General features: G+C 43.8%; 1 protein-coding gene across 6 annotated transcripts in view; it reads left to right on the forward strand.

Moving 5' to 3' along the window:
* The window catches only part of ttn.1 (titin, tandem duplicate 1), a 172,806-nt gene that overhangs the window by 92,388 nt on the left and 61,810 nt on the right, over nt 1–18,608 (forward strand). For all 6 annotated transcript variants that reach the window (XM_040045355.1, XM_040045357.1, XM_040045356.1 and 3 more), the window contains 34 exons: nt 71–373; nt 470–666; nt 742–925; nt 1,337–1,639; nt 4,056–4,355; nt 4,706–4,824; nt 4,951–5,128; nt 5,259–5,543; nt 5,761–6,054; nt 6,188–6,487; nt 7,016–7,197; nt 7,527–7,656; nt 7,807–7,997; nt 8,257–8,686; nt 9,014–9,319; nt 9,550–9,731; nt 9,943–10,072; nt 10,253–10,404; nt 10,484–10,631; nt 11,491–11,656; nt 11,871–12,022; nt 12,494–12,790; nt 12,973–13,272; nt 13,681–13,995; nt 14,077–14,225; nt 14,447–14,597; nt 14,698–14,979; nt 15,077–15,379; nt 15,541–15,843; nt 16,585–16,866; nt 17,033–17,220; nt 17,312–17,423; nt 17,645–17,947; nt 18,108–18,416. In XM_040045355.1, coding sequence (XP_039901289.1) covers nt 71–373; nt 470–666; nt 742–925; nt 1,337–1,639; nt 4,056–4,355; nt 4,706–4,824; nt 4,951–5,128; nt 5,259–5,543; nt 5,761–6,054; nt 6,188–6,487; nt 7,016–7,197; nt 7,527–7,656; nt 7,807–7,997; nt 8,257–8,686; nt 9,014–9,319; nt 9,550–9,731; nt 9,943–10,072; nt 10,253–10,404; nt 10,484–10,631; nt 11,491–11,656; nt 11,871–12,022; nt 12,494–12,790; nt 12,973–13,272; nt 13,681–13,995; nt 14,077–14,225; nt 14,447–14,597; nt 14,698–14,979; nt 15,077–15,379; nt 15,541–15,843; nt 16,585–16,866; nt 17,033–17,220; nt 17,312–17,423; nt 17,645–17,947; nt 18,108–18,416 — 7,926 coding nt within the window. The remainder of the gene's footprint in view (nt 1–70; nt 374–469; nt 667–741; nt 926–1,336; nt 1,640–4,055; nt 4,356–4,705; nt 4,825–4,950; nt 5,129–5,258; nt 5,544–5,760; nt 6,055–6,187; nt 6,488–7,015; nt 7,198–7,526; nt 7,657–7,806; nt 7,998–8,256; nt 8,687–9,013; nt 9,320–9,549; nt 9,732–9,942; nt 10,073–10,252; nt 10,405–10,483; nt 10,632–11,490; nt 11,657–11,870; nt 12,023–12,493; nt 12,791–12,972; nt 13,273–13,680; nt 13,996–14,076; nt 14,226–14,446; nt 14,598–14,697; nt 14,980–15,076; nt 15,380–15,540; nt 15,844–16,584; nt 16,867–17,032; nt 17,221–17,311; nt 17,424–17,644; nt 17,948–18,107; nt 18,417–18,608) is intronic.

Genomic DNA, 18,608 nt, shown 5'->3' on the forward strand with positions numbered 1-18,608 from the left:
ATATGAGGCATAAACAACTGGAACATCAAAACATCAGACATTGACTCTGTTGTTAATATTGATTGCACAGAGAAACCAGACCCACCCATCCAAGTGGAGGCTCATGACCCAACGTCCAAGTCCATCACAGTCACCTGGAAGGCTCCAGACTACGATGGCGGCTGTCCCATCCAGGGCTACATCATAGAGAAGATCGAGAAGGACGGCGACCGCTACGAGAGGGTCACACCAAGCCTGGTCCCTGGTTTCTCCTACGTGGTGATGGGCCTAAAGGAGGACATGGAGTACCAGTTCAGGGTCAGAGCTGAGAATGCTGCCGGAGTCAGCGAGCCGTCACGCAGCTCACAGCCCATCAAGGCTGCAGACCCTGTTGGTGTGTGAAAGTCAAATGCGCTAACATCAGTGACTGTCACAAGTAAATGTGTATTTATGTTAGAGCTAACATGTCAAAATCGTTCATTCCTTGCAGAAAAACCCAAGGTCACCCTGCACGCCCGTGTTCAATCTGGGCTCTGCATCAAGAAAGGTGAGGAAATCTGTATTGACGCCTACATCTCTGGCTCCCCATATCCCAAAGTCACCTGGCTGAGAAATGATGAGGATGTCGCCAAAGAGCCCACCAAGAAGTTCATTCCTGTTATCAAGAAGAAGAAGACCAAAGCCAAGGTTTGTGTCTTCACTGAGACATCTGAAAGTCCTGAATGTTTCAAGTGTTTCAACCTTTCTGATTTCTTGCTGCAGGTTCCAGAACCAGAGGAGGAGTTTGTGACTCCCCTGCGTGAGCGTCTGGGTATAGACCAGACCAAGAAGGGACAATCTGCACTGATGATCCGTGATGCCGTCAGAACCGATCACGGCAGCTTCACTATCAAGGTGGAAAACACACATGGTGTTGCCACCGCTTCCTGCGTCGTCAACGTCCTAGGTAATAAAGTTTACCGATTAACTGGAGGCCACATGATTAGATTTCATAACTGGTATATTCACACAGTTAAAAGCGTCTGTGAGCTTCTCCATTATATGCAAGGAATCACAACAGATCCACATATTTAACTTTGGCACAGTGTTTCTGACATAAGCCTACCTGGGATTCTTTCTTCTCCCAAGTTTGATTCAGAAATTGACTTCAGTTCAGATTTTTTTCTTATAGAACCAATTCTTAACAACAGTCGGCTCAAACCAATTTTCAGGTAGGGAGTGCAATATCAAAGAGAAAACCTCAACAATCTTGATTAGGCAAACATGTTTACTACAGAGCCGCTAGCAGAGTTAAACAATTATTCATTTCCAAAATGCCGTTGAGATTAAACATTGGCTTGACTGTCTTGTATTGCAGACAAACCTGGTGCTCCGATTAACTTCACCTTTGATGAGATCAGGAACACGTCGGTCATCTGTAACTGGGAGCCTCCTGAGGATGATGGTGGCAGCGAGATCCTGAACTACATTCTGGAGAAGAAAGACAACAAGAAGGACGAGACTGGCTGGATCACCGTCACTTCTACCCTGAAGGGCACCAGCTGCCCCGTCACCAAGCTCATCGAAGGGAAGGAGTACATCTTCAGAGTCACTGCTGAAAACAAGTATGGCTGTGGTCCACCGTGCATCTCCGAACCACTCGTCGCCAAGAACCAGTTCAGTGAGTAAAAGCATAAAAATAATAAAGACTGTGATGACTGATAACAATCAGCTGTAAAAAAACAAACAAACTTCAAAAGTAATTATACCTCCTTTTTTTATGTAATTTAGTGGTAATTTAACGGTGTCACAATAACGTATTTTGGACTTTAAAAATATAAAAAATACACAAATTTCTTAAAATTGATTCTTTATATTTTGTAAGAATAATTTGCATTTATTAACAGATGCAAAAATGTCTGAATTACTGCAGTTACTGGTATTTCTTTAAAACATGTTCTATGTCACATATGAAAATAAGCATCTATGCAGTATGTAAATAAAATCAGTGTGTTATTTATAAATCTGTTTAGCTTTTATTTTTAATTATTTCATGTATTCAACATTTTGTGCTTTCAATTATAAGTAATTTTTTCCGTTCCGCAAAGGTTGATTCTGTTCATCTGGACGTTTTCAGCGGGAGAAACATTTTGTCACTCATCATCAGGTGACGTCTTCAGTCTCAGCTGACTGCAGGTCTCAATCTTATAAACAGGACATTTGCATAATGACTGAAACCAGCCCACTGAAGGAACGATGGGCGGGAGGTCAGTTCACTGATCATTAATATACAATTTGACATGATCATTGAACAACCACTGATCAATGGCCATGAGTCCCATTCACAGAGAGTTGAGGAATGGCTGCAATCACAGCATTGTAAGATGGAGACAGATGTACCCTTAGGCCCCTCCTCGATTCAGAGATGGTCTTTCCCTTTTAAGTAAATGGCCTCCTCCTAAACGGTTGTCCTTCTCTCCTGGATCAGCTGGAGCTTTCTTTAGGAGCCTTCCCAGCTTTGACAAAAGTCCAGCTGGGATAACCACATTTACTCAGGGCCTTCTTGATGTTCTTCTGCCTCCCTGGCTGCTGTGTCAGTGGGGATGGTGTTCACTCTGTGTTGTAGCGTCCTGATGATGCCCAGTTTGTGCTCCAGTGGATGATGAGAGTCAAACCTTAGATACTGATCCGTATGTGTAGGTTTACGGTACACGTCAGCTTTTAGATGTCCCCCATTACTGATGGAAATCTCACAGTCTAAGAAGGCTAACCTGCCACTTTTCATATCCTCCCTGGTGAATTTGATGTGTCGGTCCACCGAGTTAATGTGATCCGTGAAATGTGGAACGTCCTGAGATTTGATTTTCACCCAGGTGTCATCCACATACCTGAACCAATGGCTTGGTGGTGTTCCAGGGTAGGATAGCAAAGCCCTCTTTTCCACTTCTTCCATGTACAAATTGGCCACGATGGGTGAAACTGGGGAGCCCATGGCACCCATGTTTCTGCCTGTAGCACCTGCCTTGTATGTGAAGTAGGTGGAATGAAGACACAGTTCCAAAAGCAAACTCTTAGGTTTATATTGTTGGATTGTCATTTATGCTTAGAAATATATAAGCGCTCGTCTCGGGCATCTCCCTCGTGCACGTCATCATACAAAGAGCTCTGGTGACTTGTTTTTGCTGTTGTAGTAGAATTGTCTCGTACCAGCAATAGGTCTGTGCTAGACAAACCTATCACAAACACACTTGGTCGATGCTGAGATTGGTCCTGTTGCTGAGGTTGGGGTCATCCTGTAATCTCTTATGAACTACCTCCGGTGCTTCAGTGACTGGCACACAAGTGAAGAGAGATGTAACATCATACGAGACCATGGTTTGATCTGCCTCCATGATGGCATCTCTCACCTTCTCAACAAAATCCAGGGTGTAAGTGTCCATCTGTCACCATCTTACAATGCTGTGATTGCAGCCATTCCCCAGCTCTCTGTGAATGGGACTCATGGACATGGATCAGTGGCTGTTGATCGGTGGTTGTTGATCGATTGTCAATGCATATTAATGATCATAAACTGATCACAGTCCATTGTTCATTCAGTGGTGCTGGTTTCAGTCATTGTACAAATGTGCTGTTTATAAGGTTGGAGACCTCAGGTCACCTGATGATGATGAAACGTTTCTCGCACTGAAAACATCCAGGTGAACAGAATCAACCTTTTGGGATTTGGGATGACTGAGTGTGCATCCAGACAATATTTCACATTATCCATTTTTAAATACTAAAAGTTAAATACATCCTTAAAATACTCATTAATTCAATTTTTAATGATCAGTTACAGGTTATAGTGAAGTTAAAAAATATGGAAACAATTTAACATGATTGACATAAACTGACTTTTAGTTTCTGTTAAAACAAATGATTTGTTAAAGCAGTTGTTTTTCTTTATACAACCAGCAACATTGTTTTACTCTGGCACAATATGGCACAACCTTATGGCCATATTGTGAAGGTAACAATGAAGACATCTCTTCCCTGTGTTCGTCAAATGTGCAAAGACCGTTAAATATAAAGTCACCTATATTCTCCTTTGTGCTCAGGTCCTCCTGATGCTCCCAACACTCCCAGAGTCCACGAGGTGACGGCAAGCACCGCGCACATCTCCTGGCATGAGCCAAAGGACAATGGAAGCCCCATCCTGGGTTACTGGATCGAGAGGAAGGAGGTGAACAGCAAACACTGGACCAGAGTCAACCGAGCCCTCCTCAACTCTCTCGAGGTGAAGGTGACTGGCCTGATGGAGGGCTTGACCTACATCTTCAGGGTCTGTGCTGAGAATCTGGCTGGCCCCGGGCCCTTCAGTGATCCGACCGATCGCATTGTCGCCATGGATGAAATCCGTGAGTGCAATACCAAAAGAGAACTTCAAAGAGAAAGCTCACATTTTCTTAAGTGTAGCATCAGATTTTTTGGTTTGATCTACTTCTTTCTAGTCATCACACCTGAGATGAGTAAAGTTAACACATTCTTATGACTGATAAAGATGTTTCAAAAGTTGTCCTGCAAACTTTATTAAATCTTCAAAATCTTCATCGACAAGAAATTATTTTAGTCTTTTTAATTATCAAAATTATGAATGACACATTTCTCATAAATAGAGAAAACTGCATATATGCTGCTGAAGGAAGAACTTGATTGTGTAACAGTAAAGACCAAGTGCAGCCTATCATTGTTCCACTCTTCCACTCAGTGCCTCCTGGTCCACCAATTCCATGGATCGTGGACACCGGGAAGGACTCTGTTGTTGTGGCGTGGAAGCCCCCGCTGTACAATGGTGGTGGAGACATCCTGGGATACCACGTTGAGAAGGTCTGAAAAACTCTGTGAAGTAACCTCCTTGAATTACACATTTAATAATCAGTAAATCTCCAACTGTGGGTCTTTCTTAAGAATCATGGATGTGGACGTGGTCAAACTCTTGTGCTCTTGTCACAGGTTCTGGCCGGAGAGAAAGACTGGAGCCGCAGCACCGAGTTCAGGTGTAAAGAGCTGACGTACACTGTGACCGGCCTCACTGAGGGAGCAGATTATTATATCCGGGTTCTTGCAGTCAATGACGCAGGCCCAGGAGCTCCTGGTGTTACTGAACCCGTTACCGTCAAAGAGCCCCAAGGTACCAGAAGTTCTATTACAGGGGCAAGACGCACTTTTACATATGCATTTTTAATGTGGGACAGTGTTTATAACTGTGCCTCACAAAACAGATGGCTTTCCAGTTCTGATTAACGGCTTGTGTCCTGCAGAATCTCCTGTTGTGGATTTCGATGACTCTGTGAAGAACGGCGTCATGATTAGGGCCGGCGAGTCTCTGAGGCTTCCTGCTGTGGTCCGTGGTCGACCCCAGCCGGAGGTAAAATGGGCCAAAGATGAGGCTGAAATCGACAAAGAGAGGATGATTGTGGAGACCGTGGGGAAGAACAGTACATTGTTCATCAAGAAGGCTGTGAGGGCAGATCACGGAAAGTACCAGATCACCGGCACCAACAGCAGCGGGAGCAAGACCGCCGAGACAAGAGTGGATGTTATGGGTTAGTGTTACATAAATTCAGTTATTTTAGGACTAATAAACTTGCTTTTTGAACTCAGAACACAAATGTGCATTTTTTTCTTTTGCAATCCAGAAGCACGTTGTGGTCTTTGAAGGGAACGATAGAACTGACTTCAGATCAGACTTTACTGTTGAAATCTAAATTATGTGATAAAAACTGTTATGTTCACATGAAATATTTTTCCTGGTTCCTGCAGATGTTCCTGGGCCGGTGGTTGACTTGAAGGCTGTTACAGTTACCAAGAAGAACATCGTCCTCACCTGGTCTGACCCCGTGGATAATGGTGGCAGCGATATCATTGGTTATGAGGTGCTAAAGAAGGATGCCAATATGAAGCTCTTCCGCCAGCCCATTGAGACTGCATCCTGCAAGTGTGATGTCCAAGGCCTGCTGGCTGGCGAGCAGTATGATTTCAGAGTCATTGCCAGGAACAAGTATGGTGATGGACTTCCAGCAGACCTGGGTCCCATCTTAGCTGAGGATCCAAAAGGTGAGCTTACCAAATATGTCTTGATGCTGCTGTTAGCTCACACTTTAGGGCATTAATTAAGCCTGATGAAAAATTCAGTGGCCTGATGATCCAATTTTTTCAGTGATGGCTAAATTCTTTCAAAATGTTGCAGGTACACCATCTGCCCCAGAGAAACTGCACTACACCAACAGAAGCAAGAACACCATCACTCTGGCCTGGCAGCCTCCTCGCACTGATGGTGGCAGCCCCATCAGAGGATACTATGTGGAGAAGATGAGGTCTGACAGCACCGAGTTTGAAGTGGCCAACCGCAAGATCTTCACTGAGTGCTGTGGAACCATTGAGAACCTGTCGGAGAACCAGGAGTATGACTTCCGTGTCAAAGCCGTGAACGAGGTTGGAGAAGGAGATCCATCCAAAAGAATCACCGTCAAGATCCAGGATGATGAGAGTATGTTCAAAGTCTTAAGGCCCTATCACATTCACATGTGCAAAACCAATAGAAATAAAGCGTATAGCTGCGCAAAGTTCAAGCACAATATGAAGGAAAAGATTCTGTGCGCTTGAGTTCGAGCCTTTAAGCCTTCAACAGCTCTGCGGACCTCAGGAGGAAGGCAGTGTTGTGGAAAGGACACGCTCTTCACTAGTCGGGATAGTTACAAAGCTTTCTTCTTTATGAATAAGTGATGCATGTTTTATGAAATATTTGAGCATAATACAACACGAACTCTCGTAGAGGATATCAAATCAACGAGATGTTTTGAAATGATAAGCAGGCACGTTTATAGTACACGTAGAGTGGCTGCAAAAAACAGACTTCCAAGCAGAGGCCCCACAAATTTTGGGCCCTTGGCTTTAGTTAGCAGTCAGTGCAACACATGCCATATCTGATGTGAAAGGGCCTAAAGGTTATGATGATACTTTACTTTTGTCAGGCTGATAAAGATTTGACACAATTTCCCAATTTTGTTGGCCAAAGTTGCTCCCAGCATTACAATCTTGAAATTCATCAAGAGCAACGCCATCAATGTGAGGAAAGGTGCCGCCATCGACATCCCAGCAGAAGTGAGGGGACTTCCTCTGCCGACACTGCAGTGGATGAAGGATGACGTCGTGATCGAGAAGACCGATGAGGAGAAGATGACGATGGAGACTGAGGAGGTCAGAACTAGTTTTAGTTTTATGGTATTATTATTCAGTGGAGCTACTGGTTTCACAGGAAGAAGTTCCCACATTTATTTACTTGTGCATGTACGTTTGCCTATGTTTTTGTGTGACGAATGAATTTAAGCCACACTGTTGTTCATTTATATCTATTTGTCATGTTGAATGTTGGAGCAATGGAGAACATTTTTTACTGTTTCATCATTGGCACAGTTAATATAAAAGCAAAATCCTGCTTTACAGAGGATGAACGGATCTCTGACCCTTCGCACTCTGGATTTTAGAAATAGTTAGATCCTCAACAAATTAAGTTGTTTTATCTTCAGGTGGACCGGACAACCATAAGGACGAAGATCGCCATCCCAGAAACCATAAGGCAGGACAAAGGCAGCTACAAGCTGGTTGCTGAAAACTGCCACGGGAAAGCTCAGCAGATCATCAAAGTCGAGATCCTCGGTAAAACCTAAAATTCTGTTTGTATAATTTTAATGGCTTGTGTTTAACACGGCATCTTTTCCAATGTTTCACGTTAAATATGCAGTATTTAAACATTATTTTTCATCCCGAATTGCTGAGCTGTACATGAATTTAACACTGCATTTTCAGACCGTCCTCTTCCTCCACGGAACATCGTGGTCTCAGACATCAAAGCAGACTCGTGCTACCTGACCTGGGACGCTCCAGAAGACAATGGAGGAAGCGAGATTACTAACTACATTGTTGAGCGCAGAGATGCAAGCAAGAAAAAGTCTGACTTTGATGTTCTGACCATCAACCTCATTGACAGGAGATATGGGGTAAGACTTGGCTGCAGAGCATGGATGCTACACAGACTTATTCAAAATGAATAATAATGAATCATTTTGTTGTATTAACGATAAAAGCAGTTTGTCTACAGACAAATACACAAGTCAGAACATTAAAAACTATTCCAGTAATCAAATAAGAAACGTTTCTGTTTTTATTAGAAATGTTATTATTATCAAAATAGTCCTACACAAACAGCTATTCATCCTTAATGCCTGATCAAGAACAAAATGTGTCCTGCTTCTTCAGGTGTACAAACTGGACTTGAATGGTAGCTACCAGTTCAGGATCAAAGCTGAAAACAAATATGGCGTCAGTGATGGCTGCGACTCAGAGAAAGTCCAGCTGCGGGATCCATTTGGTCTTCCTGGACCTCCACGTAATGCAAAGATTATTGCTGCTACAGCGACCACAATGACCGTGACTTGGGATCCCCCTCTGGACAACGGTGGTTCCACCATCCAGGGATATTGGCTGGAGAAGAGGGAACGTGGTGCTGTGTACTGGGGTCGTGTCAACCGAGCTCCAGTCACCAAACCGGCAGTGAAAGGCCTGCAGTACACCGTGCTGAAGCTCATAGAAGGAACAGAGTACCAGTTCAGGATTTCAGCCTGCAATGCTGCTGGTGTTGGACCGCCCAGCGAGGCCACAGAGTGCCGCTTTGCTGTGGATCCATGCAGTGAGTGACCCCCAGACCAGCTTTGTTAATCCATGATTCAGATTTAGACTGGAAGACAGAGATTTGGATAAAAACACTGCTTTATATTTTTGGGTTATTTTTTTGCGCTCTAATTTAGATGATTTCATATGAGTAAAACCAAAGTTCCCTTTTCATTCTGTAATAATGAAAGGACGCAGACACACCAATAGCTAAAATCTCCAAAACTAGGTAACTCACACAAAACCATTCTAGGTGATAGATAGGTTCAAAATGTGCACATTGGATTATTAGGTAAAATAAAAAAGTCAAGTTAGACAGCCTGACCCCTCCGTTCTTCTTCCTTAGACCCCCCAAGCATACCTGGAAATCCTGAAATTAAAGACAAGACCAAGAACAGCGTCACTCTAACCTGGACCCCACCGGACAAAGATGGCGGGAGCCCAATCAAAGGTTACATTATAGAGGTTCATGAGGAGGGCTCTCCTGATTGGAGGAGAGTGAATCCTGCTGATAAGCTCCACCCCTCCACTGAAATCACTGTACCTGACCTGAAGGAAGGCAAGAAGTGCAAGTTCAAGATTTACGCGGTGAACTCTGCTGGAAACTCAGAGCCTGCTAGGACTGGTGACATCCTGGTTCAGGACATCCTGAGTAAGAGATACAAAACAGATAAGAACCTCTGTTTAATACAGACCTGGACATAACAGACATGTTTTCATTTTCACCAGAGTTTTAATGTTCTCATTCTGATTTGTGCAGCATAATTCAATACCGATTTAAAAGCAAAGCTTACATTAAGGACAGGATCAAACAGGACAGTGTGCCATGTGTGTCATGAACTCAAGGAAGGCATGTTTTCCTCCGATGTTTTTTCTCTCCAGTTGAGCCAACAGTGACTCTCGATGTGACTGCTCACGACCTGCTAAACTGTAGAGCAGGAACGACCATTAAGATTCCTGCCACCATCACGGGCCGACCCGTCCCCAAAGTCACCTGGACGTTCGATGGAACGGCTGAGACTGAGAAAAAGAACGATCTACACACTCTGCCGATTGACTCAGAGGTCAGACGTCCATATATTCTGTCCAAATGACATATTTTAATATTTTAAAATATATTCAGCTCATTCCTCTAAAGAAGGGTTTGAAAGATTATTCAGCCCTGATAATCTTAGAAGACAAAAACTTTACTGTTTTTATGGTTTGCAATCTGAATTATGGCTCAGCCAAGTTAGTGCTGAATGTGTTAAGGAGAGGGTGAAATTCTTGTCGCAGATCCATTCCACCGACACAACCTCAGTGATTGTGATCCCAGCCTGCAAACTAAACCACAGTGGCAGATACATTATCAACGCAGAGAGCCCTGCTGGACACAGAGTGGTCAAAGTCAGAGTCAGCGTCCTCGGTAAGGCTTTTCACACTGGCACACCTGGCAGGGTGCTACAAAGTGTGTAATGACTACAATAGAAGTAAATATACAAATTAAAGAAGGATATGTTAATTAAGTTAATTATGTCCAATTAGCAGTTTAAAATATGCCAAAAAACATTGAGTCTCTCTGTCTTTGACTGATTGTTACCTGCAGACCTGCCCGGACCTCCCAGAGACCTGAAGATTAGTGACGTGACCAGGGGAACATGCAGACTCACCTGGAAACCCCCAGAGTGTGATGGAGGAGAGAGGGTTAAGAGCTACTTTATTGAAAAGAAAACAGCAGAGGGAAAAGCATGGACCAAGGTACAGCCTGCAGAATAACAGACATTAAGCTATACACTGTTTTGCTCCCATGTATTTGACGCTGATCTTGTTCTTCCAGGTAAACCCGGCCTGCGCTGCTCAGTCTCTGGTGGTGCCAGATCTGAATGAAGGCCAGGAGTACTTTTTCCGTGTACGTGCTGAGAACCGCTTTGGGTTTGGCCCCTACATCGCAAGCATTCAAAGGACCAAGGCCAGAGATCCAATCCGTACGTTCGATTTTTATTATCATCTATTGTTTCCTGCTCTGGCTCATCTAAACAGATGGGTTTTATACACAGAAACCTTTAGTATAGCATAATACCTTAGCGTTTTTACACAGTGTGCAAATCCAATATAAACCAAACTATCTTATCTGTTTTCTACTTTTGTATCGTGATGTTCAGAGCATGTGCAGATGATACTGTCAGACATACACAGAAAAAGCGCACTATTCACAGCAATGTGACCTTAACAAACATCTAACAAAGTGTTGCTGAACAAATTAAAATTGCTTCTGTACACTGTAATTTGATTTTATAGTGTAGACCATAGGTGTCAAACTCTGGCAGCCTAATTACATTTGGCCCACGAAGCCACACCAAATTACTATCAGAGCTGGCCTGCTGGTATCATACAGCTAACATATATATTGTTTAGTATTAAGCTTTGCTTGTTCCATATTCAGTTTTTCAGCAAAGCGTGTTTGAGTCCATAAGAAAAGATTCATTCTTATATCTGGAGGAATAAATATATTTCAATAAATATTAACGTCAGCCCGCGACTTTGTTCCAGTTTTGAATTTTGGCCTACTGTGTATTTGAGTTTGGCACCCCTGGTTTAGACTGACTCTAAACTCAATTTTAACCCACACACTAGTTATGTGATAACAAGACTAACTTTTCAGACACAACTGAAATCAATAAAATAAATCTTGAGCACTATATCATAGAAGAAAAGGGTATATCCTGAATTTGATCAAATCATGACAGAAATGACATTCATCAGCAGCAGCATTACTCCTGATGAAACAAGTGTTATGTACGTCGTGGCTGCTTGTGATCTGACACCAGTCTGTAATGTCTCCAGATCCCCCCGATCCTCCAACAAGGTTGAAGATCCAGAGCGTCAGGAAGGGCACAGTAACTCTGACCTGGAAGGCTCCAAAGAACGATGGTGGTTCACCTGTAACCCACTACAGCGTGGATCTCCTCTGCTGGGACAGCAGTGGCACCCAGAAGGAGTCCTGGAGGAGGTAAAACTTCACACATCTGCTCTCTTGGTTTCTGCTGAGACTCGATTTGAGAACATGTGGTATGGACTTACTCTGACTTTCTGACTACAGACCTAAATCTGTTAAAAATCTGGAAGATTCTTTTTTCTTTGTAAGCCAATAGAGACTCATCTTTACCTTTTCGAGCTGCTGTTGTGTTGGCTTTGGCTGTAACTCCATGTTGTGCTACATCCAGGTGCAACAGGAGAGATGTGGACACCACCAGCTTTAAAGTGGAGGACCTGACAGAGGGAGATGAGTATGAGTTCAGGGTGATGGCTTACAATGAAGTCGGACCCAGCCGACCTTCATCTACTGCTGGACCAATCATCATCCAGGACCAGAGCTGTAAGAGAAATTTAATAAAATGGGCAGTGGAGCTGCAGAGTTTGACTTTCAGTTCAGTATTGAGTCCGTTCAACAGTAATCTCAGCGCTCCTTATATTGTCACTTAAAACCCTACATAATGTGCACCTCTGCACATATGCAGTTACACTGTGTAGTAACAGTACACTTCAGTACTTTAGTCATATTTGTCATTTTATGGGTGCTAACCTGTGAAATGTGATGGATGCAGAGCTGGATGTTCTGTTTGTAAATTATGTCCTTTTTAACCTCAAGTTACAGTGTCCCAACAGCAGTATGTAATGACTATCAGTACCTTTCATAAAATAAACAAAGCACAATATTTTATGGACATTACCTTGAGTATTGCCCATATTTACTTTCGTCAGTGTTAGATTTCCACCTAGAAAGACAAGCTGCCAAAAATGCAATTAAAAAGCAAATAACTGTCAAATCCTTTATTTCGTCCTCCAGGTGCTCCATCCATCGACCTGAATGAGTTCATGGAGGTGGAGCAGGGCTCCGACATTAGCATTGTGGCCCAAATTCGTGGCTGTCCATTCCCTACACTCACCTGGTACAAGGCTCCGCCCCACAAGTCCGACGCGAAGGTGGAGGTTCAGTACGACGAGCATATAAATAAGATTGTTTCGGACGACAGCTGCACACTGCTCATCCAGCAGGGCAAACGTCCCGACACAGGCCTGTACACGCTGGTGGCTTCCAACAGCCTTGGCAAGGCCTCCAAGGAGATGAGGCTCAACGTGCTCGGTACAATCACAAAAACACACCGCAAATATATCTAAAATATCTCATGTTTTATTTTAACTTTCATATTAATTATTTATTTTCATGATAGTCGGTGTGGTGGAGTAAATTGCTGGAATTACAGTCATCGTTCACCAGAATAATTTCCACAGCATTATTTGAGTCTTGATTTTGTGTGCCTGCAGGCCGTCCCGGTCCTCCCTCTGCTCCCATTAAGTTTGAGGAGATTGGAGCTGAGAAGATCACGCTTTCCTGGCTGCCGCCGAAAGACGATGGTGGCTCCAAAGTCACGAACTACGTCATCTGGAGGCGGGTGGCCAACAGAAAGACTTGGGTGCCTGTCACCAGTGAGCCGAAAGAGCGGATCTGGACAGTGGAGAACTTGATGAAGGGACATGAGTACGTGTTCCGCATTATGGCACAGAACAAGTATGGAGTCGGAGAGCCATTGGACAGTGAGCCCGAGGTGGCCCGAAATCTCTACAGTGAGTTTAACCATCTGACTCTCAGCAGCAAACAAAGCTATGAAACCATTAATGGGTCGATTTAAAGTCAGTCACGTTTAAGGAAGCTTCATATACAGCATGCAATAATATAATTCTTCTCACATCTTCTGTTGCATTGTTATGCTAAACGACAGCAGGAGGGCTTTGTAATAGAGGATGACACTCAGAAAACATACCAAGCAGTAATCCATCTTTTAGTCATTCTTAACCATCAGCACAATAATAGCTGTGAGATTTTAACAAGTCATGCGAAACAACAACTATCAAATCAAATGTTCTTATTTAAAAGTGAAAGTGAGGATCAAAATGTAAAAGATGAAGGGGTACGACCTGCATCAGGTCTTCTAATCCTCTAACCTTTGATGCTATGTGTCTGTGCACCTGCAGCTGCACCTGGTCAGGTTGAAAAGCCGACAGTTACCAGCGTAACCATGGACTCCATGACTGTTAACTGGGAAGAACCTGAGGACGATGGGGGGTCCCCGATCACTGGCTACTGGCTGGAACGCAAGGAGACAACTGGCAAACGCTGGACCCGTGTCACCCGCGACCCGATTCGTCCCATGGGCCTGGGCGAGTCGTTTGTGGTGAGCGGACTCATTGAGGGATCCCAGTATCTATTCCGAGTCTCTGCCATCAATGCCGCAGGGCCCGGACTTGCCAGCCCTCCCACTGACCCCATCTTTGCCAGAGACCCTATCAGTAAGAATTACACTCTGAAATCACTAGAATTCATACAGGTTTTAAGGACACAATATTAACCACCTCTGTCTCCTCCTGTAGCGCCGCCATCTCCTCCAACCCCAAAGGTTTCTGACTGGACAAAGTCTACAGTGGACCTGGAGTGGATTCCTCCTCTGAAGGATGGAGGCTCCAAGATCATTGGTTATTGGGTGGAGCACAAAGAGGAGGGCACTGAAGCCTGGGTCAAGGTAATACAGTTCTACAAAGCAAACATCTGATAACTTCATTGACTGGCACATCTATCATGAGGCCAAACTTAGCAAACAAAAGAAGCCAAATCATTTCATGAAGTCCCAACCCAACATGAATAAACCGCAACTTCTCATGAAGCACAAAGCCTTAGTGTCATATTAGAATAAACCATTTAAACATTCGTCTGTTAGATCCACTCCATTTTCATGTCTTTTAGGCCAAGGACACGGAAATCCGTGGCACCCGGTTTGTGATCACTGGTCTGAAGACTGGTGGTAAATACAGGTTCAGAGTGATTGCCTTCAATGCTGCTGGCAAAGGTGAGCCAGGAGAAGTCCCAGAGGTTCTCGAAGTGAATGATAGAATTGGTAAGTCGGTCCGCTAATTTAGTCAAAGTTCTCCCAGCAATGACTTAAAAGACCTATATGGAGTCCTTTTGGAATAGACTACTGAGTTTCTTCCTTCCAGTTGCGCCTGAGGTCGACTTGGATGCCTCAGTGAAAGAAAGAATAGTGGTCCACGCTGGCGGCGTGATCCGAATCATTGCCTACGTGTCAGGCCAGCCATCCCCCGATGTCACCTGGAGTAGAGATGGAGCTGCACTGCCTCCTGAGGCTAAAGTGGAGACCACAGCCATCAGCTCATCTCTTGTCATCAAACCTTGCACTAGGAAACACCTTGGTGTGTACACACTGACCGCCAAAAATGCTGGAGGAGAGAAGACAAAGAAGATCACAGTGGAAGTTCTGGGTAACACACTGTTTTCATTAAAATGGAATTGTTGGACATTTAAAACCCACAGAAATTGTAAATATGTATTTATTACGTTTGATTGTGTCCTTCTCAGATGTTCCCGGGCCAGTAGGCATCCCCTTAGTTGCAGAGAACCTGAGCAATGACTCCTGCAAAATCAACTGGTTCTTCCCTGAGAATGATGGCGGCTCACCTATAAGCAACTTCATTATTGAGAAACGTGAGGCTGAGCGCAAAGCCTGGACGTCGCTGTCCTACACCGCCAGCAGACAGAACGCTGTGGCTCATGACCTCACACCTGGAAAGGCCTACTTCTTCAGAGTAGCTGCAGAGAATGCCATCGGTATTGGACCCTTTCTGGAGACTGCAGCTGAGATTGTCGTCAAGGAACCCATCAGTGAGTTTAATTAAACAAACATAGTGGCCATTGGACATTAGAGGTCTTACTGCAGTAAAGAAATGAAGAAGGTTATCTGATCCAACCAAGAGTACAAATCTAAATCACTAAGCGAGTTCCTGTCTTCAGATGTGAAGAATGTTTGTATGTTTGTTTTGTAGGTGTTCCAGACCGTCCAGAGGAGGTGGAAGTCACCAAGGTCACCAAAGATTTGATCAGCATCGCTTGGAAGGCGCCCAAGTATGACGGTGGCTCAGAGATCACTATGTATATCCTGGAAGCACGCATGATTGGCAAAGACAAATTCACTAGACTGACAAAGGAGCACCTGATGGACAGGAAATACACCTACGATGGCCTCAGGGAGGGTGACACCTATGAGTTTAGGGTCATTGCTGTCAATGAGGTTGGCCCCAGCAAACCATCTTTCTGCACCAAACCAGTCACCTGCAAGGACGAGCTGGGTAAGCGGTTGTCCATATTAGAACTGCATTATTATTGGCAGCGAACAGGGTTCAGTAAAACATGCCAGTGTCATCAACAAAAAATAAAAATGAAAAACAGTGAAATGATTGATTTCCATGAGGAACATCATGTCAGAAGATCTCTGTGAGAGGCCACTGCGGTTTTCTCTGTTTTCTTTGTCATATACAATATAAAGCAACCTGAGCAAACTGTTATAAATAAATATATAAATATAAAAATAATATTGAATTGAAATTTCATTTCTGGATTCACAGATAGTCTTCATCAGGTTACACAGTTTGCTCCAAAAATACAGTCAGAATAAAAGTTGTACAGTTTCACGTTACATAATAAAATGTTCTTAGTGGGTCTTTAAATTAGGTAAACACAACCTGAGATGAACAGCAACACAACATATTGCACCATGTTAACACTAAACCAAAATGGAGAAGCAGTGGAAAAAAAAAAACAGTATAGTCTAAGTATAACCATTATTACTGAAAGCAGTGACAATTCAATGGTCAGCATCACTCGTATTAGAAAATATCCATTAGAAAAAATGACAACAAGAAGGAACAGCAAATGAAAAAAAAGTACTTTGAATAAAATTACTTTTTTTTTATCAGACTCCACATGCCAGTGTGGTTTCTTACTCCCAGTAAGGCAAAAATAGAAAACAGAAATGCCGAGATCATCCTAAATGTATGAAATATTCAAAATGATGCTTTCCGTTTTCACAGAGCCGCCCACCATTGAGCTGGATTTCCGCGATAAGATCATCATCCGCGTGGGGGAGAGCTGCCTGCTGCAGGGCCGCTATACTGGTAAACCACCTCCATCCATCACGTGGTATCGTGACGACAAGGAGCTGAAAGCTGACAAACACATCATGTTCAAGAACACGCTAACCACCATGTCGCTGGGCCTGATGAAGGCAGAGCGTGAACACAGCGGCAGATACGTGGTCGTTGTAGAGAACAGTACCGGATCCAGGAAGGGAGTCTGCAACCTCACGGTTGTTGGTACGTCAACACAGATCTCAAAGAGACGTAGCAGCTAAATGACTGATTTATTTTACATTTACTGCTTTCAAGCAGACTGAAATACAAGCTTTCTAAATAATGCAGGGAGTGCGTGATCACACAACAGAGAACTCATTTCTGTTTGTCTTTTCTTTCTGCCCTCCAGACCGCCCGACTCCTCCTGTTGGCCCAGTGGTGTTTGAGGAGGTTCACAGGGAATACATGGTGATCTCCTGGAAGCCTCCTTTGGACAGTGGTGGTGTTGATGTCTCTAATTACATAATTGAGAAAAGAGACATCAACAGAGAAACCTGGACCACAGTAACATCTGCCACCACCAAGACCACATGCAAAGTAGGCTGATGTGGCTCTACAAGATGTTCAGAGGTCCTGTTAAAGGTTTGCTGCAGTTGAGAGATGCTTACATGTTGTTGTTTCTTCTCAGATCCCCAAGCTGACAGAGGGCAGGGAGTATATAATGAGAATCTGTGCTGAGAACATGTACGGTATCAGCGACCCTCTGGAATCTGAGGAGATGAAAGCCAAAGATCTCTTTAGTACGTTCATGGAGTGCTATTTTTTTTGCTGTTCCAGTTTGAGGTGTCAAATTACCAGTGAGAAAAAAATGTTCTTTTTAACTGGAAGACGTATGAAGAATTTACCAAAAAAACACTCTCAGTTAAAGAAAAATGATAAATGATCTGCAAATAACTGGTATGCTCAAAGTTACCAAATGTCGTTCCCTATGTGTCTGTTTGCTCTTGCTGCCTTCCTGCAGGAGTCCCCGAAGCCCCTGAAATGCCAACAGTCAGGGAGGTGTATGGCACCAATGCTCTAGTGCTGTGGAACCGGCCTCGTGATGGTGGAAAGCCCATCACCAACTACATCCTGGAGAAAAAAGAGACCACAGCCAAGAGGTGGTCCAGGGTCACCAGAGACCCACTGTACCCAGCCACTCAGTATCGAGTCCAGGATCTAGTGGAGGGTTGCGAGTATGAATTCAGGGTGATGGCTGAGAATGAACTCGGACCTGGAGATCCCAGTGTCCCCTCCAAGCCCATACTTGCCAAAGACCCTATTGGTTAGTTTGTCAAGGACATTAAATATTTGTAAAAACAGTACTACTCAGGTGTTCCTTGTGCATAAAAGGTCCCTGCCATAAAGTTACAAATATTTTAGGTGCCCATCTTTGCTACTAGGATTAAGAAAGCGTTTCAGATTTTTTGTTTCTTTGATCACAGTGCGCCCCAGTCCTCCTGTGACCCCCGAGGCCTATGATAAGACCAAGGACTCCGTCAGCCTGAAGTGGAAGATGCCACGCCACGACGGGAGGGGACGAATCTTTGGATACCTTGTGGAGTACCAGACGCCTGGTGCCGTAGAGTGGATGCAAGCCAACGAAACTCCAGAGCAGTGCCCTGACCTCCACTATGTGGTGACAGGGCTGGCTGAAGGACACGAGTACAAATTCAGGATCTTCACTGTCAATGCTGCTGGCAAATCAGATCCTGCTTATGTCAAGGACACCATTAAAGTCCATGACAGGCTTGGTAATAGAATCAGTTGCACTTGTTTTTTTTTCTGTATTTTAAGTTTTTTGAACAACATATTCTTTAAATACAGAAACATATAGAAATGTGCAAAATAAACAAATTATGTTACAATATTTTCATTTGTATTAAAGATTTATCATTTGAATGCATTTTTGCTTAGCTGCCAGGGCTTTCTGCCTTTTTCCCCCT

Source organism: Simochromis diagramma, unplaced genomic scaffold (assembly GCF_900408965.1).
Source record: "Simochromis diagramma unplaced genomic scaffold, fSimDia1.1 OVJJ01000055.1, whole genome shotgun sequence".
NCBI classification, from domain to species: Eukaryota; Metazoa; Chordata; class Actinopteri; order Cichliformes; family Cichlidae; genus Simochromis; species Simochromis diagramma.